Source organism: Pogona vitticeps, chromosome 15, assembly GCF_051106095.1.
Source record: "Pogona vitticeps strain Pit_001003342236 chromosome 15, PviZW2.1, whole genome shotgun sequence".
In the NCBI taxonomy this organism is placed as follows: Eukaryota; Metazoa; Chordata; class Lepidosauria; order Squamata; family Agamidae; genus Pogona; species Pogona vitticeps.
Window position 1 is genome coordinate 10,000,269 of NC_135797.1, and position 24,612 is coordinate 10,024,880.

At 45.5% G+C, this 24,612-nt stretch overlaps 1 protein-coding gene across 2 annotated transcripts; it reads left to right on the top strand.

Moving 5' to 3' along the window:
- PAQR6 (progestin and adipoQ receptor family member 6) lies at positions 1–23,907 on the top strand. 2 transcript variants are annotated; one of them, XM_020802480.3, is made up of 8 exons: positions 1–140; positions 9,114–9,286; positions 9,396–9,523; positions 12,046–12,251; positions 14,207–14,333; positions 15,967–16,063; positions 20,585–20,729; positions 22,336–23,907. In XM_020802480.3, the coding sequence occupies exons 2-8, from the start codon at positions 9,236–9,238 to the stop codon at positions 22,605–22,607; spliced, it is 1,026 nt and encodes a 341-aa protein (XP_020658139.3). In that variant the 5' UTR covers positions 1–140; positions 9,114–9,235; the 3' UTR covers positions 22,608–23,907. The 2 variants fall into 2 exon arrangements, with proteins under 2 accessions (XP_020658139.3, XP_020658140.3); XM_020802481.3 differs by having other exon boundaries at positions 9,114–9,277.
- The last annotated feature ends 705 nt before the right edge of the window (positions 23,908–24,612 follow it).

The window sequence follows — 24,612 nt, forward strand, 5'->3', positions numbered from 1 at the left end:
AAATACTGTACTGAACTTGCTTGACGCGCCGAGTCGAAAGGCCAAGCATCGCTGTGGGATCCACCCAGATGCCACGGAGGAGTAGCAGTCTATCTGGCGATCTGCGGGCCACCCCGGCAGCCTCCGCATTGCCACGGCAGGTAATAGCTTGGAAACAAGCCACTGTCCTGTTTCTCTTGTCTGATCCCTCTTCTGTTCCTTAGTGCCTTCCTTTCTTTCTTTCTTTCTTTCTTTCTTTCTTTCTTTCTTTCTTTCTTTCTTTCTTTCTTTCTTTCTATGTTCCGATCTTCCTTCCTTCCTTCCTTCCTTCCTTCCTTCCTTCCTTCCTTCCTTCCTTCCTTCCTTCCTTTCTTTCTTTCTTTCTATGTTCCGATATTTCTTCCTTCCTTCCTTCCTTCCTTCCTTCCTTCCTTCCTTTCTTTCTTTCTTTTTATGTTCCGATATTTCTTCCTTCCTTCCTTCCTTCCTTCCTTCCTTCCTTCCTTCCTTTCTTTCTTTCTTTCTTTCTTTCTTTCTCTCTCTCTCTCTCTCTCTCTCTCTCTCTCTCTTCGTTCCTTCCTTTTCTGCCAGCTGTTGAGGATGGTGCTTGTGCAACTCACTCTTGGTTTGCTTACAGAAGTGTTTCTGTAACATCCGACTCCCCAAAGCACTGCTAGGCTGTACCCATAAAAGTAAGAGATCCCTTTTATCCAGAAGCCAGAGTTGGGGGGAAAACGGGGAGGTGTTCAGGCGTCTTGCGAATTTGCCTCCCAAGTAAAGTGGCAAACTTCACTTCCTTGCCGTTACGTGCTATCAGGCCGCCTCCGACTCAGGGTGACCCTGTGAACGAGCACTCTCCAGAACCATAGAAGAGAAAACCTGGAAGGAAGGCCATCCGATCCGATCCCCGGCTCAAGGCAAGAATCCAAATGTCTCGTCCTCAACTGTTCAGCTCTGTGGCTTCCTTTAGAGAGTCGGTCCATCTCGTATTTGCTCTTCCTTTTGTTTTTCCTGCGATCTTCCACCTTTTCCAACAATACTGTCTTTTTTCCAGCGAATCCGACCTTCTCAGGATGTGTCCAAAGTAGGACAGCTACTTTCAACTCCAGTGATCATTCAGGCTTGATTGAGGACCCCTTGGGTTGACTTTCTGGCAGGCCAGGGTACCCTCAAAGCTCCAACACATTTCAAACATAATTTTTTTCCTCCTGTCAACTTTACTGCCCGCCTTTTGCATGGTGATCAGAAATGCAAGGGTGTGGATGAACTCGGTCTCCAGTGACACACCTTAGAATTTATGATCTTTTCAAGTTTCCTGGTGACTCTCCTCCCTAGCTGTGTTATTTTTTGTTCTTTTCTTGCTTTCTTGGCTGGAATCTCCGTTTGGATCGAAGCTTGAACCAATGCTTATCAGCTTCTTCCTTGTCAAAAGTTGTGCGGCTTCTGCGGTCACGATTTTTCGTCTTCTCAACATTCAGCTGCAATCTTGCTTCGGCCCTTTTCTTCTCTCCCTCTGAAAGAGGCTCGCCGGTTCTTAACGCTTGAAAAGATTTGCGTGTCAAAATTAACAGAGTGATTTGCAATTCAGTAGAGAGAGGAACAAATTAGGCTTGAGATTCGTTACTAACCACAGCCTCTTAAACTCTGTTAGACAGCGATTTTATCTGAATCACTAGATTCCTTATACGTCGGCAGTGCTTTGATTTAGCTTGCCGACCCTTAACTTCTGATTTCTCCAGTCTGGCAGTGCTGTTTGGGGAATCTTCTCTATGTGACCCTGCTGGTACGATTCTTTTGGTGTGAACATTAAAAAAAACAAATACAATGTACAGTTAGAGGTTAGTGCAACACTCTTTTGAAAAAAGTTTGCAGTATTTGCAAGGGGGAGTATATTTATTTTTTTTGGGGGGGGAAGCACAGCCAAATGTGCTTACTTTCACTTTATGATTTAGTGACTTATGGAAAACCTTTTCTTTAAGAGCCTTGCTCCGGTCTTGCAAACCCAAAGCAGTGGCTTCCTTTACTGAGGCCATCCATCTTGTATTCCAGTCTTCCTCTTTTCCTTCTGCCTCAAACTCTTCCCAGCATTATCGTTTTTTTCCAGTGAGTCTTGTCGTCTCACGACGTACACAAAGGACGATCACTAAAGTAGTAAAATATACCAGGTGGGCGGGATATAAATTAAATCAATCAATCAATCAATCAATCAATCAATCAATAAAGTGGAGCGGTTTTTAGCTAAAGAGAAAAATCAGAGAGAGATATAAAATTAATATGAAGTACAGAAGTTCCTCTTATCACACACACACACACATTAATTGCAGATGTAGAAAAGGTGGCTGTGTTCGTCTGTGTATTGTAAGTAAAAACATAATTAAAATTAAAGAACAAATTAAAAAGGCAAAAGAAGTTGGTGGCAGCTTAAAGACGAATTGTTATATTTTAATGTGAGCTTTGGTGGACAAGTCCACTTCGTCAGACGTGAGAGAGAGAAAGAACATGGCGAATATTTATACATGGCATCAAAATATCACATAAGCTACGTTAAGTATCCCTTGACTTTCTTACCGACCATCTACAATCTCTCTTATTTTGATGCCATGTAGAAAGATTTGCCATGGCCCATTTCTTTCTCTTACGTCTGAGGAAGTGGACGTTGCCCGCAAAAGCTCACATTAAAAGAACATTACAGTCCTTAAGCAGCCACCACATTTTTTTTATTTTTTCTGTTCTTTGTTTAATTTTTATTTTGTTTCACACACCTTCATGGGACAGATCAGCATTCGGTTCAGGATAGACCAGCTGGTATAGGACCATCGCTGCCATCTATGTGTTGCTGGCTGGGCCTAATTAATATCCAGTTTAAAAGGGACGCTGGGCTGTGGACTGTGCAGTCCTCCAGTTTTGAATGTGAGGATGGATAAAGAGTGGCATTTTCCAACAACAGCTGAGGGACGGACCCTGCTTCGCCCATCCCTGCAGGAGATCTGTGGGCCATGATGGCTCAATAGAAGGTCAAATGTGATCGCCATCAGAATGACCGAATGTCCATGGACGATCAGACTGGGAACTTGGGAAAGTCAGGTTCAGGTCTTCTCTGAGCCATCAAATGTCGTCATTGACTTTCGGCCGGAGACATACTCTGTATTTTCTTGTTTCTTAGCCTAATCTACTTTACATGGCTGTAAAGATGAAATAGGGAGATGAAGAACCACGGATTCAGCCTTTAGCCCTTCGAAGCAAAAGCAGATATAACCAGAATTAAGGATAAACAAAAGTACAGCGGTGCCTCGCTAGACGATGATAATCCGTTCCACTGAAATCGCTGTTTAGCGAAATCGTCTAGCGAAAAGCATTTCCCCACTGGAATGCATTGAAACCTGTTTAATGTGTTCCAATGGGGAAGAATCGTCATTGTCTAGCGAAGATCAGCCATAGGAAAGCCGCTTTGCAAACCGCCGATCAGCTGTTTAAACAGCTGTCTTGCAAAGCTTAGATCCCCAAAACACCCGTTTTGTGAGCGCGGAGGGAGCTGTCAAAATCGTCATCTAGCGAAAATCGGTTTGCGAAGCAGGGACCAAACATTGTCCAGCGAAATTCCCCCATAGGAATCACTGTTTTGCGAATCGCTATAGCGATTGCAAAAAGTCAATGTCTAGCGAAAAAGCTGTCATGCGGGATAACCGTCTAGCGAGGCACCACTGCACCTAGTGATGGACTAGGACTCTGGAGACCAAGGCTGGACCTCCCCATTTGGCTGTAGAAATTCAGTAGGAGAATGGAACTGGTAAAATCCTGCTGCTTAAATACTGTACGTTGCTTACCTTGAAACATTTCCTTAGGGTTACTGAAAGCTGGTTCCAACTTGATGGCACATAGCTAGCTAAATAAGGATAAACAAGGCCTTGCCATGCCCCAGTTGTGAAAGACGAAAGATATATCTGGTTCGGTAATGCTGGGGAGAATCAAAATATCCTGTCCTCACTGAAGGCGAGTCAGTGGTGAAAGATGAGTCCCATCTGTAAAATCCAATAAAATGATCTAGTCTTGTAAACCCGAGGATTACTGCGGTAGGAGGGGGTTCATAACATAGATAGGGCAAGTGCTTAAATTTCCTAGAATCATAGAAAAGTGAAGTTGGAAGGGGGCCTACGAGGTCATCCAGTCCAACCCCCTGCTCAAGGCAGGAAGACCATCCAAGCAGATCTGCCAGGGGATGATCTAAGTTTTTCTTGAATGTCTCCAGTTGTTGGAGCACCCACCAACTCCCGAGGTCACCGGTTCCACAGTCGTACTGCTTTAACAGTTAGGAAGTTTTCCCTGATCTTCAACCAAAATCTGGCTTCCTTTAACTTGAGCCCATTGTTGCGTGTCCTGCACTCTGCGATGATCGAGAACAGATCCTGCCCCTCCTCTGTAGGGCAGCTTTTCAAATCTTTGAAAAGTGCTATCCTATCACCCTTCAGTCTTCTTTTCTCAAGGCTAAGCATGCCCAGTTCTTTCAGCCTTTCCTCCTAAGGCTTGGTTTCCAGCCGCCTGATCGTCCTTGTCGCCCTCCTCTGAACTTGTTACAGTTTGTTAGCAGGCTTCTTGAATGGCGGTGTCCAGAACTGGACACGATGCTCAAGGTGAAATCTAATCAGTGCTGAATAGAGGGAATCTAGCACCTCACATTTGAATTGTGTTGCTGGAGGAGGCTCTTGAGAGTCCCCTGGACTGCAAGGAGAACAAACCTATCCATTCTGAAGGAAATCAACCCTGAGTGCTCCCTGGAAGGACAGATCCTGAAGCTGAGGCTCCAGTACTTTGGCCATATTATGAGAAGAGAAGACTCCCTGGAAAAGACCTTGATGTTGGGAAAGAGTGAAGGCAAGAGAAGAAGGGGACGACAGAGGATGATTAGATGGTTGGACAGTGTCACCGAAGCGACCAACATGACTTTGACCCAACTCTGGGAGGCAGTGGAAGACAGGAGGGCCTGGCGTGCTCTGGTCCGTGGGGTCACGAAGAGTCGGACACAACTTAATGACTAAACAACAACGATAATTAGTATTCATAATCAATGGGGGTTGTACCAGTCGAGGGTATGTGCCTTGGTCTACGCTGTACATCATATCTGGAGTGTGTACGTTACCCAGCACTCAACCACCAAGAGAGGAGTTCGCTCAGTGAGTTGAGCTGTGGAGCCGGGGGCTGGAAGTTGAATTGCCCACCCCCTGCGCCCCCAGGTGAGGGTCCACCCTGGGGTGTGCGTGGCTGAAGAGGCTATTTGCCACGCCACCTGTACAGCCTCGGGCGAACGGCGCAGTGTTTCCAGAGCACTCCCAGAAGGTTACTTTATACCTAGAAAATGCTGGAGAGGATTCCTGTAAGTTGGAAAACAGTCATAAGGACGCATAAATATTAAACCACAGACGATGCTTTCTTTCTCTTTTCCACCGATCCCAACCACATCCGAGGCAACTTTTTGATTCGTTTTAGCTAAGATGTTAACTTTTCCTCCACAGCAATTGAAACAATGGCTTTATCTCCCCAAAATACTGTTTTCAGCAGCTGGCACATTCCAGGATAGGGGGGAAAAAAGCAGAAAATCAGGACAGAGAGATGGCATGGGAGAGAAGGAGAGAACAGCTTTCTGGGCTGCTGGGGGTTTTTAAGTTCTTTTGCCCAACTGGGAAAAAAAACAAATAATAGGTGATGGGTTATGTTGTCTAGTGGGGGAGGCGAGCAGGGAAGAACGCAGCCCTTTCGAAGTTTGATTCGTTTCCATTGTTTTGTGCTTGGCTTTCATGCCAACATTACAGGCAGTTTTCTTAATCGGTTTTTATCCTACGAGAAAGGGATAGAAAGTAATTAATCGTTTCCACCCACACAGACCGAGGGTCTTCATTTTCGCCTTTACTCCTTGGCGGGACGGCATCTGACCATGGCCGCGATGAGTAGCAGCTGTCAAAGGAGGCCTTGTGCAACGAGACAAAAAAGAGAACACAATTTCTCCTTTTGGAGGAAAAAAAAAGCGTGGGAGGAGGAATTGATTCTTCTTCCCTCCCCTTAAGAGGCGTCAAGTTCTTGATTGAAAAGAATAGAGAAACTGGGGAGGGGGGCGATGGAGAATATGTGAAGCCCCCTTTCTTTCGCTCACCTCCCACTTCAGTCTGGCTTCTGTCCTCACCCTTGTTCAGAGGAGGGCAACACAGATGATCCAGGAGACTGGAAATGAGGAAAGGCGGAAAGAACTCTTAGTCGTTAAGTCGTGTCCGACCCTTCGGGACCCCATGGACCAGAGAACGCCAGGCCCTCCTGTCTTCCACGGCCTCCCGGAGTTGGGTCAAATTCATGTTGGTCACTTCGACAACACTATCCAGCCATCTCATCCTCTGTCGTCCCCTTCTCTCCTCTTGCCTTCACACTTTCCCAACATCAGGGTCTTTTCCAGGGAGTCTTCTCTTCTCATCAGATGGCCAAAGTCTTGGAGCCTCGGCTTCAGGATCTGTCCTTCCTTTGACCACTCTGGTTTGATTTCCTTCAGAACGGATAGGTTTGTTCTCCTTGCAGTCCAGGGGACTCTCAAGAGCTTCCTCCAGCACCACAATTCAAAAGCATCCATTCTTTGGCGGTCAACCTTCTTTATGGTCCAGCTCTCACTTCCATACACGGCTACTGGAAAAACCATAGCTTTGACTATGCGGACCTTTGTCGGCAAGGTGACATTTGTATTTGCATTAATTATGTCTTGTTAAGTAAGGGGACCTTAGCAGATTGTATGAAATGCTGAGAAGGAGTTTACCATTCTCTCCTTCTGGTGGTGCTCAGAGACTATGTGATTTGCCCAAGGCTGAAAGGAAGGTCGGTAGTCCCATCAGCCACATATGCTGATCTCAACTGACTTTTCACCCAAGAAGTAGAGTGATGATTCAAACTCCTTCTCTATTTGCCCCACTGCACGGTGCTCCGACCCTGTAAGTAGTATGATCTTCTCATGGTGCTAACTTTAAATAAAAAAAGGAGATTCCCATTGTTTCTCAGCATAGTGTCAAAGTCTTCACAAGTAGGACAGCACTAAAGACGGGCAGATCCAGCAGCCGAAACTGACTTCGGAAAGGCTTTGCCAAGAATCTCTCTCCACCCATGAGACAGATCATGAGTTTCCAGGAAGCCGACAAAGTTAAAAAGCTGAATTAGGAGGAACTTCAGCCAAACGATATGTTACGGATGCGAAAATACTGTCGGGTGGAAAATGACTCACTGCCACCACGTGAGGCTAATGTCCTTACACTGAGATCAAATCCGAACGATTGCAAACCAGCGATTATCGGGGGGGGGGAGGACAAATCTGCTTTTGGTATCCTGCCAACCAATTTTTTTTTCCAGGGATTCCCCTGCTCACCATCCCCTCAATTATTTATTATTCTGTAGCTAGACAACGCGGTAGGCCTTGATAGGATAGGGTGCGAAGCCTCTCCTTGCTTCCATTCACCATTCAAACGTGGCTTGCAAGGAAGGATGGAAGTTTTATTCAAAAAAAAAGCGGATCAAAATGAGAAAATAAACCTGTTTAGTAAAAAAAAAAAAAAAAAACAGGTCTAAAATTCAAGGAAGTCTGGATACTTGGTACAGGATACCGAAAGCGTAAAAGAACACATGCCGGGCACATATGTTCTCCTCGTGAGTAAGCACGGGGTCCTACCTAGCAGAGAAAGAGAGGCAGATGAGACAAACAGCTGTCCTACTATTCTAGATAAAAACAAAAATAAAAGGAATAAAAATAAAAGAATAATTAAGAAAGACAAAGCCGCGGCGACTCCTTAAAGACTGTTACACTTTTTTTAAATATGAACTTCCATGGACCAGTCCCCTTCCTCAGACATAAAAGAAAGAGATATAATGTGGCTGATATTTATACATGGCTCACATTTTTTAAAAAAATAGAGCAGTCTTTAAGATGCCACCACATGTTTTTCTTTTTAATTTGTGCTTTTAATTTTATTTATTTTTTTAGTTTTAATTTTGCTTTTTTAAAAAACCGATAATGCTTGCACGGACTTAACCGGCAAATGCTATATTCTACTAGCTGGCTTCATACTTGCGTAGCCCTTTTGAATAGCCCGCCATTGCTCTTCATCTAACTTGGATGGCTCGGCAGGAACAAAGGATATCCTGATTAACAAGGAATCTTGACAGTAAGCATTTTGTCTTGTATTTACATATCAACACTTCTCCAGTCCAAAGTACAATAGCTTTCCAACTCAAAAGAACTGGCCCTTTGGTGAGATACAGGAGCAGGCAAGAATCAAAGCATAGGGCTCAGAGATGGCCGAGTGGCATCGTCTGTGTCAAATACACACACAGGAGAGAGCAAAAGATGGAAAAACTGCCAGCTTTCCTCCCGTAAGAGTTCCTCTCTTCCTTCTCCAAAATGTCCATAAGCATTTCAATCTTTGGACAATGCCTTCAGTCACTCACATAAAACCTCTATTACAGATAACTACATATTATGTATGTAGGCTTGATTTCTGAAGGTAATCAACCCTGAGTGGTCAATGGAAGGACAGATCCTGAAGCTGAGGCTCCAGTCCTTTGGCCATTTCATGAGAAGAGAAGACTCCCTGGAAAAGACCCTAATGTTGGGAAAGTGTGAAGGCAAGAGGAGGAGAAGGGGACGACAGAGGATGAGATGGTTGGAGAGGGTCACCGAAGTGACCAACATGAATTTGACCCAACTCCGGGAGGCGGTGGAAGACAGGAGGGCCTGGCATGCTCTGGTCCATGGGGTCACGAAGAGTCGGACACGACTTCACAACTAAACAACAACAGCGGATGGTCTAAGCCAGTCTTGTCCTGGTGGGACACATTCTTCAGCACGCAGCATGATGTGCTTTTTTTGATCCTCCTAGGTTTAGCCTCGCCTCTTCTGCTTTAGCGCTTAGAGTCTGTGCGGTGGAATGCTTATCTGGATGGATCCAGTTGCCTGGGTCATGTCTGCGTGTCCTCACGGCGCCTTCCCCCTCTTTGGGGAGGCTCCTTCTCTGTCCCCCCACCCCTCTTGGGTGATGCGCAACCTCTGTCCACATCCTCTCGATCAAAGCGTTCCTTTGTTCTGAGCGTTGAATGACTATTTGTGTTTCCTTCCACAGCACCAATGTTGAGCCCTCGCGGAGCTATCTGGGGGAAGAAGGGGTGGTGGACTGAGATGACTCTCCCCCCAACCCAAGTTGCCTCCTAATATTAAAAAGCAATCCGTCCGCCGCGACTAGAAATGATTACGATCAAATTGCCTCAGATCTTCAGGATCCATCAGGTACCTCGTGTGAGTAGATCTGCCGGTCTTGACTGGAGCGGCCAAGCTTACCTACGACCGCCTTCTATTTGAATTGGTCCTCCGTTTGCAACGAATTCTTCTTCTTTCCCCCCTGTAGATCTTTTGGGAAGATGGAATCATCTCAGGCTACCGCCATCCCAAAAGCTCTGCCTTGGACTGTGTCCTCAGCACCTTCCAGCTGAACAATGAAACCCTCAACATTTGGACGCATTTTCTCCCCACATGGTAAGTCAATGGTGTCTTAAAAAAAAAAAAAAATTATCGCTATGCAAGCCAAATAATAATTCCCGAGGTCGGTGACGGAAATCAACAACCTATTCCTGGTCCTTCGATTTAGTTTCCCATCCTTTTGTGTCATCTGCGCTACACCTTCTTGCCCCTCCCAGACACCTCTCCCACATGTTTTTGTGGGTTTGCAGCTTCCATACTTCCTCTCCTTCTAACTGCCATATATGAGTGCCCCATGTCTGGAGGTTTTCAAGAAAAGATTGGACAGCCATCTAGCTGTGATGGGTGGGACGAGGTCTCCTGCCTTGGACAAGGGGTTGGACTAGAAGCTACCCCCAAGGTCCCATCTAACTCGATGACAATTCTATTAACATCTTTTTCCGTGTATAAAATGATACTTTCCCCTAAAATAGAGGGAAAAATTGAGGGTCGTTTTATACATGGTAGTAGTAAGGAGGGGAGGAGGGATCAAAGTGCCCTTCCACTTGCAAAGAAAGAAGTTTTGGGTTAGAAAAGCGTGGGGTCTTATACATGGGGTTGTCTTATACAGTGGTGCCTCGCTAGACTATGACAATCCGTTCCACTGAAATCGCTGTTTAGCGAAATAATTGTTTAGCGAAAAGCATTTCCCCATTGGAATGCATTGAAACCTGTTTAATGCGTTCCAATGGGGAAGAATCGTCGTTGTCTAGCGAAGATCGGCCATAGGAAATCCACTTTGCGAACCGCCGATCAGCTGTTTAAATCGCTGTCTTGCGAAGCTTAGGTCCTGAAAACACCTGTTTTGCGAGCGCGGAGGGAGCTGTCAAAATCGTCGTCTAGCAAAAATCGGTTTGCGAAGCAGGGACCAAACATTGTCCAGCAAAATTCCCCCATAGGAATCACTGTTTTGCGAATCGCTATAGCAACCGCAAAACGTCAATGTGCAGCAAAAAAACTGTCATGCGGGGTAACTGTCTAGCGAGGCACCACTGTACATGGAAAAATATGGTATATGACCCATCTTCCCAGGCTTTCATGATCTAGGAGGCGTGTGATTGGCTTGGAGGCATGCCTTTCCCATTCAGCATGAAATTTGAGACACTTTCAGTTGAAGCCTCATAGGAGCCATTTTGATGTATGCCTTCTTTGAGACGGTGCAAAACCTCTCAGAAACCTAGCTTGTTTGCTAAACGAGAGCATGTGCCCTTGGAAACAAAACTCCAGCACAGACTTCTGCCATGAATTTTTAAAAAGACTCTCGTTTATAATTATTCTGCAATATCCGTGCATGGCCTGGAGAAGTCATCTTGACCCATGAAAACTCAATGATTGAATTTTTCAGTGGTCTAATAGAGGTGTCGCCTCTCCTGCGTTTTGCATCCCATGGCTTTTATTGTTGTCGTCGAATGTCAGATGTGCGCACAAAATACGCCAACGCTATCATTGATTTTTGTTGCAGTTATTTGCACATTGGCGTGTCGGTGCAGAGATAATCCACTCTTTTATGGTTTGCACTTCAGGGCAGAAATCAGGAAAAAAAAATGAAACACTAAATTGCTTTCGTCAGTTTCACCTTCTCCACCTCTGAAACCATTGACTTTTAGATCAGCTTCTTTCTTCTCCAGGGAGTCCCTCTATCTGTAATTTCACTGTACATCTTGCCAATTTTTTTTTTCCGATCCTGAATCCTTAGCTATCAAGCTGGGTTAGCAGTGCTTTGTAGCCTTAAAGGCTTCTTTAAAGCTGCTACTAGCATTGGCCCCTTTTTGCTGATTTGCTCCCCTCGTTTGCAAGTGAGATTTTGCCTCCTCAAAAGAATATTTCTCACAATGTGCTGGCTTGTTCTACAACGGAGCATTTATTGTGAAATGTTCTGCTCACCAGCAAAACCACCAACCTGTCATCGTAGTTCTAATATCATTGGTGTCTGATACCCGAGAGGAGAGGCCCCGTTTGTTTCGGTGACATTAGCGTCCCTGCCCTCCTCCCACAATCAGTCCCGTTAAGCGCATCTTGGTGGCCCAGAATGAATAGAGGACACGTTTCTGCTTCCATTTCACTGCTCTGAAATGACCCTTGAAATTGGATCTTGGAAGCAAAGAGGTGTTCCATCCTTTTAGCAGTCTCCCGAAATGTCACACAGATATTTCTGCCCCCAAATGTGAATCTAATGGACTTACAGTGGTGCCTCGCAAGACGAATGCCTCGCGGGATGAAAAACCCTCAAGACGATTGGTTTTTGTGATCGCTATGGTGCCTCGCAAGACGGTTTCTTCTATGACCATGCTTCGCAAGAGTTTTTTTCCCCCCGAGACCGATGCCTCGCAAGACGAATAAATTTCATTCGTCTTGTGAGGTTCCCAAAGGGAACCTCGTAAGACGATTTTTTTTGCAAGACAGTGCTTCTCGCGGAACAAATTACATTCGTCTTGCAAGACACCACTGTATTTTTTTTTCTATCCCGCTCTCGATATATTGACTGATAAGATGCATGGCTTTATAAAGAGAATTTTAAAAGCCTCTCTGTCCCCTTACAGGTATTTCTTGTGGCGATTTCTGGGGCTCTCCTACAGCTTAGACTTCTGGTGTGACTCCTACAGCTGGCCCTTCCTAGCCTATATGTGGCTCGTTTGCCTGTACCCTTTCACCTCTTGCTGCGCCCACACCTTTAGCACCATGTCCACCCACGCCAGACATATCTGTTACTTCGTGGATTATGGAGCCCTGAGCCTCTACAGTTTGGGTAAGGCTCTGAAATAATTTAAAGAAGTATAGTAGGTTGATAGAGGAAAATTTATTTTTGAATGAGATGCAAGTGAGGGACTTTCAGTGGGTCAGACTGAGGGCTCGATCACACCTGTCAAAAGAACCCCAGTTATACCGTTTTAGCCATTTTTAAAAAAAAAATCATAATTTTCCAGTCACATGACACACAGTCAACATCAATTCATTTGCCCTGCAATCAGTTTATTTCCCCCTTTCCAGGAGGGATGTTTTAAATTGTACCTATGATATATTACTTCAAAGAAGGCAGCCTTCGACCTCTCTTTTGAGGGTGAAAGAGGACTTTCCTGCTTTGAATTGTAAAGGAAGGGGTGTAGCATGAATATCTACCTTCTCTCTCTTTTTTAACCCTGTTCTTCACAATACTTTGCAAGTCTTCTGAAACCCACTTCCTCCTCCCAGCGCTGTAAAGATAGGGAAAGAAAAATGAAAGCCAAGAACTGCAGGGAAATAAGGAAAAGGGGACGAGTGTTTTAAGGAGGGAAGGGAAAAGGGGAGGAGGAGAGAAGGCTCATACTGCTCTGTTGCCCTACCGATATATCACTTTTACTATTTTTTTAAGGACAAGGGAGGCCTGATTACCCCAAGAAACAGTACAGAACATGAACTGATACAAAATAAAAGAGCAGTGTACCCTGCTATAATGGTTGAAATAGAAAGAAATGAATTGATGCAGTTAAAAACAATGTGAACACTCCTGCATATACCGTATTTTTTGCACCATAAGACACACTTTTTCCCCACAAAACAGGGGGGTGGAAAGTCTGTGCGTCTTATGGAGTGAAGAAAACAGATTATATTTTCCTGTTTTCTTCTCCTAAAAAATTGGTGCGTCTTATGGAGCGAAAAATATGGTATATACCATGTAATCTAATCATTGGGGGGGGGAATCTATTGGTACAACAGAGGTATGAAAAAGATTGGTACAGCTGGGGTTATTTTCTCACATGTGATCAAGCTCTTAATCTTTTTCAGGCCAGATTTGGCCTGCAGGGCTAGCGGCTAACCTTTCTAAAGAAACTGCTCCGAGAGGTCACCTTGCTGGACTCAAGCGCATCACCTTTCGAGTCTCCTGTTTCTCTGCAAGTGTGTTTTAAACAAATCTAAATTGCTTGTCTGGAGCAGGACTTCATGTCACCCCGCTCATAATATTGAGACCGAAAGGTTCCTCCTTGAACTGCCCCATCCGTATCATGAACTGACGGCAGCTATTCACTTTTATGGGAGAAAACGCAGAGGGGAGACTCAATGGGCGCCACTGAGAAAGGAAGTGACTTCCAGGTCCATGACCAACCCCAGGAAGATGGCTCATGGTCTGAGACGGAGGGGTGCCTTGCCCCAGATTTCTCAATCAGGTGACCCCCCCAATGACTCATACTACAGGCCAACAGTGCTACAACATTCCCTCTCCCCTGACCGGTTTGATTTCTTGGTGTAATGCTTGAAGTTAAGGAACTGGATGCCAGAATTCCTCCTATGAAAACAGCAGGATGGAGGGGCCCTCAGGACAGGGGTCCGACTCCCAGCCTTTATCGCCTCCCCAAGGAGAATCTTGGTTTTCTCTTGGTCTCAAAGTCTCCCGGGGAGGGGGGTCTAATCTGAGGGAAAGGAGACAGGATCAAGGCAATGATCTTCACGGCGTGGAAGCTTCCGTGGTTGACAGACCCTCTCCTCAGGCTCAGCAAGGCAATCCTTCCCCATGCGCCACCCCATTCCAGCATGACTAGGTCCTGCCCCAACATGGCCACATGCTCACAAGGCTTCCCCTCTTTCCTCTCCGGACCTGATTCTTAACAGGCCCGACAAACTTGCGGGGAGAAGGGAAGCTGATTTCCCCTGATTTTATCAAGCATCGGGCCAACATGATCTGGAGAAACCCTTCGCCTGTAACGAGATGTGCTTGTGTGTTTATAGGCTGCGCTTTCACCTATGGAGCCTACGCAATGCCTGATCGTTGGGTGAACGGCTTTTTGCACTCTTACTTTGTCCCCATGGCTGCTTTGAATTCCTTTGTCTGCACCAGCCTTTCTTGTTACTCCCGGTACGTAAATTGGGAGGCGGGGGGGCGGGGACACTAGCTATGTGTGGCATCCATGAATAGATTCAGCGATCAAATCAATGCAAGCTTTCCAGTTCTTCAGGACCCTCTTCTGGCTCAGATAGTAGTGCATGTGCTGTTTACGGGCACATGCGCATTTAACACAAACCGGTGACGTTTTTTGGATGACCTAGCTTCTCATTTGCGTGTAAATTCAGAGGGCCAAATGGAAAGAGTTGAAGGACAAGGAAAGTTCACTCAAAGTTTACCAACTAACGGATCCCTTTTTTCCGTGCTTTCCTATTCACAGATTTTTTTTCAGAATAGGCATATATTTACAGAATAGAAATGTCAGCAGATACAGTCGGACCCCTGGTATCCACGGGGGATTTGTTCCAGGTCCACCCCCCCACCGATGCTAATAAAACACAAATTGCATATAGCGAATGCTATTAAAATAGCAAATACAGTGGTGCCTCGCATTGCGACATTAATTCGTTCTGCAAAAATCGCTGCTGAACGAAAACGTCGCCATGCGATATTAAAAAGCCCATAGAAATGCATTAAAACCAGATTAATGCGTTCCTAGGGGCTTCAAACTCACCGTCCAGCGAAGATCCTCCATAGCGCGGCCATTTTCGCAGCCTATGCAGTGAGGAATCCGTGCAAAAACACAGCGGGTGGCCATTTTGTTTACCTGGTGGCCATTTTGAAACCGCCAATCAGGTGTTAAAAAATCATCGCTTTGTGATGATCGGTTCCTGAAATTCCCCCATAAGGAACATCGTTTTGCGATTGCTTTTGCGATCGCAAAATGTTCGTCGTGATGCGATTTCATCGTCAAACGGAGCGCCTGTCTTGTGTGTGTCTCTGTGTGTGTGTGTGTGTGTGTGTGCGCGCGCGCGCAAGATGGTGGGATTTTCAATAAGAATAGAAAAAATATCAGCTGAAACACATTTCTGTGCTTGGCATCATTGCTAGAATGGATGATTTATTCAAGGGGAAAACATTGTGCTAGTTTTTAACTTAAAATGACGTTATTCAGTTTGGGTATTTTTAAAATTGTGCATTATGAAACAATTTTCTTTTATCTGGTTAGAGGATAGCAAGGGGAAAATGTGGGAAGGTGTTAGGATTTCTCAGAAATTCAAAGGAGGAATGTTATGCTCCAAAGTTTGGGACACCCCACTGTTGTATAAGAAGTGGCTAGAACACTCTATGGAGACACTCCGGTTGAAGGGTCAGCCATCCTTTTCAAAGTATTTACCATATTTTTCCGTGTATAAGACGCCCCCATGTATAAGATGGTCCCACTTTTCTAAGCCAAAATTAAGAAATCTAAGTGAGGCTTAGCAAGTGTAGGGGAAAGCAGGGATCAAAGTGCTGCAGGATCGCTTTGATCCCTGCTTTCCCTTCCACTTGTTTTTGTTCTCTCGTCAGCTTACTTCTGTGTATAAGATGACCCTCAATTTTTAGTCTAAAGAGTTTAGACAAAAGTATAGTCTTATACACAGGAAATACGGTAGTTTTTTAAAATCTTTCATTCTTTGTTAAAAAGTTGCTGTGGTTGTGTGTAATGACGTCGTTCTATGGCGCTGAACGATAAACATGCTTTTTCCTCTTTCTTGATCTCAAGATTCCTAGAACTGGAGAACCCGCGGATGAGCAAGACCTTAAGGACGATGGCTTTCCTGTATCCGTTCCTCTTTGACAACATCCCACTGTTCTATAGGGTGAGTGAACTACAGGAGAGAGCTTCCGTAGTATGAGATGGTTACCTTTTTTCCCCTGTATTCAAACCATAGAAATGTTAAAGAGGAGGAGCCTCTTTTTAAAAAAAGATGGCGATCATAACTCATCCCAACGAATCCTTGAGTTGTACACAAGGATTCAGACCCAGGCTTAGAAAAATTTACTCAAAGCAATGGGTCTGGATTGGCCAGCTTTGTCAAGTTCTGGTTTCTTCTACTTTTTTTAACCCACCATTTTTTTCCAACACTATATAAACTAATTAACTAAATTTCCCTGATATGAGAAAAAACAGCAACAAAAATCTAACACTCCCCTGCTATTTTATTTCAATATGTTTTAATTAAATACAGTTAAAAGGTTTCTCGCTGAGATATTTCAGATTTCATTTAAAATGGCAGAAACGTGGGACAAAAGACCTTCAAAAATCATATATTCCAGTCCGCCCTGATGCAAGAAATCCACTACTAGGCATCTTTGATGGATGACCATCCAGTCTGTTTGAAAGCCTGCAACCTCCAAATTCCTGGAAGTTTGTAAATGAACAAACACACAGTCAAATACAGTGGTGCCACGCATAGCGACGTTAATCCGTTCCAGGATTAACGTTGCTATCTGGATTCGTCGCTATGTGGGGGGGGAACCCCATAGGGAACCCCTATTGGGGAAAAACTCACCGCTATGCGGGGAATCCTCCATCTGGCCGCCATTTTCACCGCCTGGTAAGCAAGGGCAGGGCGCGAAAACGCTGCAGGCGGCCATTTTGTTGACCCGGTGGCCATTTTGGAACCGCCAATCGGCTGTTCCCTAAACATTCCAATGCGAAGATCGGTAAGCGAAACACTTACCGATCATCGCAATGCGATATTTTGCCTATTAAAACATCGCAATGCGATCGCATTAGCGATCGCAAAAAACGCATCGCTATGCGGATTCGTCGTTAAACGGTGCACTTGTTAAGCAAGGCACCACTGTACTCAAAAGTACTCAAATAAATCATCCAAACAGACCAAGAGCAAATGGTCATCAATGAACCCAGAATGCAAGTCATTTTTTGGCCAACGTGATGACATGGGAATAGAATCACTCCATAATTATGGAGGAGCAGAATTATACCGGTATGAATATGCTTTGAACAAAGTAGGTTCAGGAAATTCTACGAAAGATTTCTGTATAAACATGTTTAAAATAGAAGAGATTTGTAGAAAACGATGTCCTTCCAGACAATACTCGTAATAGCGCTTTTTAAAGCCGGTGAAAAGATTAAGGAATGGTTTACAACAGCCATGCCCTATTTTCCATGGCTAATCAACAATGTCAACCCAGGTTTCTACCAACTGCATCACACGGACTTTCATAGAAACGTACAGAGATAAATTTGAGATTAACCCCCCCTCCTCCCTGCATTGGGTTGTGTAAAATGAAGACAACAGGTGGAACAGAACATTCAAGGATGTCAAAACGGAGCCGGGGGATAAGTGTTAAGCAACGCTCCTTGTTAGGAGGGCAAGCCTGCCGGTTGATTTTCCATGCCTGCATGTCGGTGTTGGATTTTTATTTCCCAAACCGGCGTCTCTCCCCTTTTTTCATCCGTGAAATGTTGGAGGACAGGGAAACTGCCAGTCGAATCCTCGGCTGTGCTGTAGCGCCCCCACCAGATAATGGCAGGAAAGTGTACTGAAGCTGCTCGTCCCAACCGGATCATGCTATTTGAGGAACCAATGGTAGCCCTCTTAGTTTTATGTAACTGCTGGAAGTCTGTTTGCTGGCCCGGTTCCTCGAACCCAGTGCATTGTTTGCTCCACAGATGGCTCAAACCCAGCCCTGTCTCCCCCTCCTTCTGCTTTGGAAATCCGGAAAGCCTGCCTGCCTTTTGCCAACGTCTGTTCTTTCCCTGAGATGGGGAATATTTGTGTCCTGAAACAAGTTTTGTTCAGTTTTTGCCTATGTTCCCCTTCTGATACATCGCATGGCCCTGACTCGTTTCTGCTACTTATCTGCATGTTTTTGTGTAAACATTTATTAAACAGCTCACTGGACTGCAGAATTCTGCAAAGGGTACTTAGAGGTTATTTGGTATACAGTGGTGCCTTGCTTGACGAGGATAATCCGTTCCAGCAAAATCGCTGTAGAACGAAATCGTCGTCAAGCGAAAGTAAAAATCCCACTGAAATGCATTGAAAACCGGTTCAGTGCGTTCCAATGGGTGAAATTCCTCGGCATCCAGCGAAGATCCTCCATAGGGCAGCCATTTTCCGGTGCCTGTAAAGCGAGGAATCTGTCCTAAAACACAGCGGGGAGCCATTTTGCACAGTGGGCGGCCATTTTGGAAACCTGACGATCAGCTGTTTTGACCATCGTTAAGCGAAAAATCAGTTCCTGAAGCAGGGAACCGATCATTGTGAAGCGATTTTTCCCTATTAAAACATCTTTTGCGACCACAAAAATGTCATCATTAAGCGATTTCCTTGTCTAACAATGTAATCGTCAAGCGGGGCACCATTGTATTGAAACAAAACCCTGTAGTGTATAAATTCCTCCCGTGGTTTCAAGAAAGGATTTTTTTTTTTGCCCCCCTACAGACTAGAATTGTTCTTCCCGGTCCCTTGTACTGGCTGGCACAGGACATTTTCCTTCCTGAACAAGAAGCCTAAAAATTATTGCCTTCCAAGGGCGTGGGCTCTTCAGGACTTGCACCCTGTAGCCATCGCTGCCTTGGAAGGAGAGTTTTAAAAATTATGCCACTGGACTGGTGCCTGCCCGTGATGGAAGAGGAAGGTTAATGGCTCTATTACGACAGGGCTAACTTGCAGCAATACGTGGTTCGGATAATACAGTAGGGCTCACGTGTCTGCAATGTTGGTGTCCACACTTTCACTTATCTGAAAATATTAAAAAGATTGAAGCAAAAGAAATTAGAAATACTGTATGTACTTCCATTATGTATTTACTAAAACTGGCCACTAGAGGGATCCAGAGACCATGTATTCTTGTTGTTGGAATATATATAGCATGATCTTTGGCGCCCCTCTAGTGGCCAGTTCTGGTAATACAAGGTGAAAATACTTTTTTTCTGGATTTCTTTCTTTTACCATGTTATAGTATGGTGTTTTTTTAAAGCATCCACAGGAGAGTTGGAACCAGTCCTGCAGTTAAGTTTAGAGAGATCAGTTAACTCTGAGGAGGGAGTGGCTGATGTGGACATAGTCGCTACACAAAAGTTCCCGGGGCCGCTCTCCTCTTAAGTCCTGGATCTACTACATCATTGTTATCCTTTGTCTCCCACAACAACCTTCCTGTTGGATTTGGTAGACTAAAAGCACAGCATGCGTCCACAGTGCGATGGGTGGCAAAAAGGCCAACACTCTGCTGAGCGAAGTTGGAAGGGGCCCTTTAAAGGCCATCCAGTCCAACCCCCTGCTCAGCGCAGGAATCCAAATCAAAGATCTGCCAGGGGGTTGTCTCGGTTTCTCTTGAAGGCCTCCATACAAAAGTATGGTATCCAGAAGATGGAAAGAAGTACAGTAGGATCGTATGGACGGGGAATCAGCTCCTGACCCCCTCACAATACTGAAAAAGTGAATAGTTAACCCTACATACAGTACCTATAAGTGCAATAACTGTGACTGTCTGACACCACCCCGGCTCTGCAAGGTAGAGGGTGTTGCTTCAAAATGCTGGGAGACCAGGTGAAATGGCAGTGAATTACTAATAGGTATTGTCTCTGATTTCCTTTAGTGACCAGTCCTGGTTAATTACATTTATGAACACATTTCTGGGCTTCTAAAATTTAATATTTTTAATATTTTCAGACTGTGGATAAGTGAAACCGCAGATACTGGATACTACATTGTGACTCTGGTTTGTGTGACTGGGAGGGCGATTGTCTCCCCAGCACTAGCCTAACTCATCGTTTCTTCCAGCCTTTAATTTCACTTTTCCCTCTTTTCATCTGTTGGTGGCAGCTGTTTTGTGTGCTGTTGATCTGTTTGGTTGGTTGCTACGCATGTGTGCAGTCAAGAAAACAGTGTACACACGTCTGCAGCTCCAAGTTAGTAAATACATGTTTACTTTCTCCTACAAATGTCTCAGGATCAGTTCATTGAGATTTTTTAAGTGCCAGTTAATGAAAAAGGAGTGGACAGTGGGGGACTTGTAGCTATTCTGCTCTGTACTTCTCTTGTGTTGTAAAGAGGATTTCCCCCCCCCCCCAAAAAAAAAATCTGCAACAGGTAGTACTCTCCTGCTTCATCGGAGGTCTTCAAAAGATGCCGGGCCGGCCATCGGTCAGGATTGTTTTAGCTGTAAATTTCCTACATTCGAGCTGGTTTGGCTATATTACTCTTGGTAGCTGTTCGAACTCTGTGTTTCTACAATTCTAAAAGAAGTCTTCCTGCGTCATTCAGATACCAATTCTTTCTTTTATCCCTCTCTCTTTCTCCTGCCCTTCAGACTCCCATTTCCGTCCTCGATGGTCCGCTCACATTTCTTCCTTTCCCTTTCAGCTGCTGCTCTGTTTTGGTGAAGACTGCTCCTGGAACGATTCCGTCACTGGTTACTTCTACCACCTTTTCTTCGCTGCTCTCACCGGTTTCCTCTTCACGTCTCACCTGCCAGAACGCCTAGCACCTGGCCGCTTTGATTTCATTGGTAAGTGAGAAGCGGTCCCATCCAGCAGTTCGCCAGGTACTTAGGTGGCTGCCTTGATATGGCCTCCCCCCCCCCATAAAAACAAAGCAGAATGAAGGACGTTGCCTGATATTCAGACAATATCAACCTGTCTTTTCCCATATTGTGTGCAGTGACTCGATAGTAGCCGTCCAGGATTCTTTTTCCAGCCCTGTCTAAGGACTGGAAAATAATTACCTTATTTTTCCATGTATAAGACTATACTTTTGTCTAAAATCTTTAGACTAAAAATTGAGCGTCGTCTTATACACGGAAGTAAGCTGAGAACAAAAACAAGTGTAGGGGAAAGCAGGGATCAAAGCGATCCTGCAGCGCTTTGATCCCTTTCCCCCTACATTTGCTAAGCCCCACTTAGATTTCTTAATTTTGGATTAGAAAAGTGGGGGCATCTTATACATGGAAAAATACAGTAGTAGTAATGCCAGTAGAGTATATATACAAAAAGTTCAAAGTTCAATCCTAAGGATTGAACTGTAGTTTTATTTATCCACAAAGGTAAAGGTTCCCCTTGACATTTAGTCCAGTCGTGTCCGACTCTAGGGCACGGTGCTCATCCCTGTCTCCAAGCCATAGAGCCAGCGTTTGTCCGTAGAGAGTTTCTGTTGTCACGTGGCCGGCGCAACTAGACACAGAACATTGTGACTTTCCCACCGAGGTGGTCCCTATTTACCGACTCGCATTTTTACATGCTTTTCAAACTGCTAGGTCGACAGGAGCTGGGACAACCAACAGGAGCTCCCTCCGTCATGTGGACTTGATCTTATGACAGCTGGTCTTCTGACCTTGCAGCCCAGAGGCTTCTGTGGTTTAACCCGCAGCACCACCACGTCCCTTTATCCACAAAGCCTCACATTAAAATACAAGTCTTTTCTCTCTTTTTTTTGGCCTGTAATACTAATAAGCTGTCATCCTTTACCTGAAAAGAAAGTTGTGGCTAGAAATGGGCACGAATTTCTAGTTCGGTGGTTCGTGCCAGTTCAGTGGCCAGCTCAACAGGTCTTCTGCAGTTCTCCGCTCTGCCTCCTCTGTTGGGCACCCGCTTGAAGGCAGTGCCTGGAGGAGGCAGGGCAGAATTATTTATTTATTTAATTTATTTATTTATTATATTTCTATCCCGCCATTTTAGACAAAGTCTATTTTCGCACTGCCTTAGCTATTCTGCCCTGCCTCCTCCAGGAACAACCCCTGCGTGGGCACCTGCTGGAGGAGGCGGGGTCGGAACAGCAGAACACCCGCAGGGCCCATTGCCAAACCGACATGAACCAGCAGTTCCTGCCCGTCCATAACAAGGGAGGGAAGCCACATTTTCTTATAAAACGGCTTCTGAGGAATCTATTGTGTCTAGGAAACTTTGGGCTGGGCTGCTGTACGTTAGAAGCCACCGGATGGCTTCCTGCTGCAGTTCTGGTTAAATCTAAAGAAAAGATGGAAAGATTTGCTGCCCAGCCCAAAAGCCGACACGTCTGCAAGGCTTGTGAGGAATTCTGCCTCTCAGACCAGCGCTCACCAACCTCCCTCCTCTTCTTCCTCCCTTTCCCTGGCACCTCTGTCTCTCTCCTCTCCGCAGGGCACAGCCACCAGCTGTTCCACATCTGTGCAGTGGTGGGGACTCATTTCCAGCTGGAAGCCGTCTTCTGGGACTTACACACCCGCCGGGCCTGGTTGAGCGCCCACGCGCCGGCGGCCACCTTCACCCACACGTTCGCCATCCTGGGGGCCGCCTTGCTGGGGAATCTCCTCCTCCTCGCCACGTTCACCGCCATCCTCTTCTGCTCGTCGGGGGCCGCCTTGATCTTGCAGAACAGCTTTCTGGAGGCTGAGCTGCCCAAGGAGAAGTAGCCCTCCGGGGGGGTGGGGGGGCCGTACCTGGAGTCCCAGAAGAGGAAAAAAAAGTCCCTTCTCCCTGGTTGACCTTTGAGGCCACTGGGTCGGCGTAGCCCTCTCCGACCTGCTGCAGATGGGGAGCCGAAGATGGGAGAAGTTCCATCAGATGGGCAGAGTAGCTGGCAAGGGTTGGGGGCTTCTTGGAGGGGAGGGGAAGTAACTTTTCCCATCTCTGCTCTTGACCTGCAATTCCCGCCATGCTCAGCCAGCATGGGGAGGATCGGAGTTGTAGTCCAACACATCTGGAGCATACAGGATCAGGCTGAAGTAGTGTCTGCTCCACTGTCGCACCTTATACCTCTCAGTCCTGTGCGTCTCTAGAGCAACATGGCATGAGATGTCAGGAAGGGCCCTGTGTTTAACATCTAATATTTCTATTTGAGCTCTTCAGGCCCTCGATATGACCCCACGTCTAGCTGGGCATGATGCTTCTTCATCCACAGTGCAGAATGAAGAGATTTTTGCGGTCTCGGTTCCCCACCTCTGCCTTCCTACCTGTCCAGCGTTGGGGAAGAACGGGCGTTGGGGTAACCGGTGTGTCATTTGGGTCCCGGAGAAGCCGAGATGGCCTCTGTTTGGGGCCTTCAGCTTTCTTACCGGGCTAAATCCAGAAGCCCTCTTTTCCTGTCCTGGCTTCCCCTATTTCAGATAATTTATTTTCCTGAAACGAGGAGCGAGAGCAGAACTAAGAACGTCCAGATGCTAAAGTTTTGGCCATTGAAACAAGTTTGCTTGAGAGGGCTTTTTTTTGTGTGTGAAACCTAGAAATGGTAGGAAACATAAGATGTTTTCTCAAAACGCAGAGAGGGTCCTGAGCAGGTAGAAGTGATATATTTTTTGAGGGAAGGAGGGCTGTTTTTTAGGTAGATCTTAAGAAAAGAACAATAGGAACAAATTAAGGACTGTGATGGCCATCTCCCGATTTGGCAAAACTTGTTCAGTGGATAATGAACAGAGCTTGAGAAGTTACTTGTTGAATTCATTCTCATCCACATCTAAAAAGCAACCCACTTTTGTTGCAGTGTTGGTTGATTAATGTGTGGCTCGTTGCCTTTTTTTTGTTCAATTAAAAACAGGATTAAGAAAATAATGACTTAGAACTTGGAGAAAATTGTTCAAAACTTCTAAAAAGACTTTAAAATGTATTTGAAAGGTAATATTTGAAAGTAACTGGGACTCTCCTCTAGACGGGCAAAGGTCTCTTACCTGTGATGCCCCTTTTGAAATGTCATTTCCGTTCTCCCCTGTTGCCCCAGAGGACTCTAGCAACAAATAGAATTCGCTTCCTTGCTTCCAAGCTCTGATCATTACAGCCAGCCTTGCCTATGAGTGTCATAGTTCGGGTGATGAAAATGGGTTGGGTTTTGGAGGCATTTTGATAGGTTTTTTAAAAAGAAGGATTTAGTGCGGAAACCAAGTCTTATGGGAGTCCAAAATGAACACTCTGGATTTTTTTTCCTCCTCTCCCATGCGCCTGCGACCAAACTAAGATCAGGGAGCAAACCTCGGCAATGGATCCATGCTGATTTAAGCAGGAAAAATGTGAATGGATCCACTGGAAAAGTGCACCCGGGATGTTGAATCTTCTTTGGGTTAATTTGCTTCAGCTACCCACACAGGAGTTAGCAGAGACAGAGGAGGAAATTAGCCTTGTTTGCAGCTTGTTAATCTTTTGAATCTTCACCTCTGCACATTTGATGGCTGGGTCCACTTGCTTCCCCTGTCCGTCCGTCCGTCCGTCCGTCCGTCCGTCCGTCCGTCCGTCCTTCCTTCCTTCCTTCCTTCCTTCCTTCCTTCCTTCCTTCCTTCCTTCCTTCCTTCCTTCCTTCCTTCCTTCCTTCCTTCCTTCAACTTACTGTGCTAGAACACACTGGTGACCAAATGGAAAGACAGACATGAGATAGCTTCCAGTCAGCCTTGTTTCCAACTTGTTAAGGTACCTCGGCTCTAACTATGCCTC

Coding starts and splice junctions, on each gene's coding strand:
- PAQR6 (XM_020802480.3), top strand. CDS start 9,236: ATGATTACGATCAAATTGCCTCAGATCTTCAGGATCCATCAGGTACCT. Junction 9,287..9,395: donor GGATCCATCAGGTACCTCGT/GTGAGTAGATCT, acceptor TCCCCCCTGTAG/ATCTTTTGGGAAGATGGAAT. Junction 20,730..22,335: donor TGGCCGCTTTGATTTCATTG/GTAAGTGAGAAG, acceptor TCCTCTCCGCAG/GGCACAGCCACCAGCTGTTC.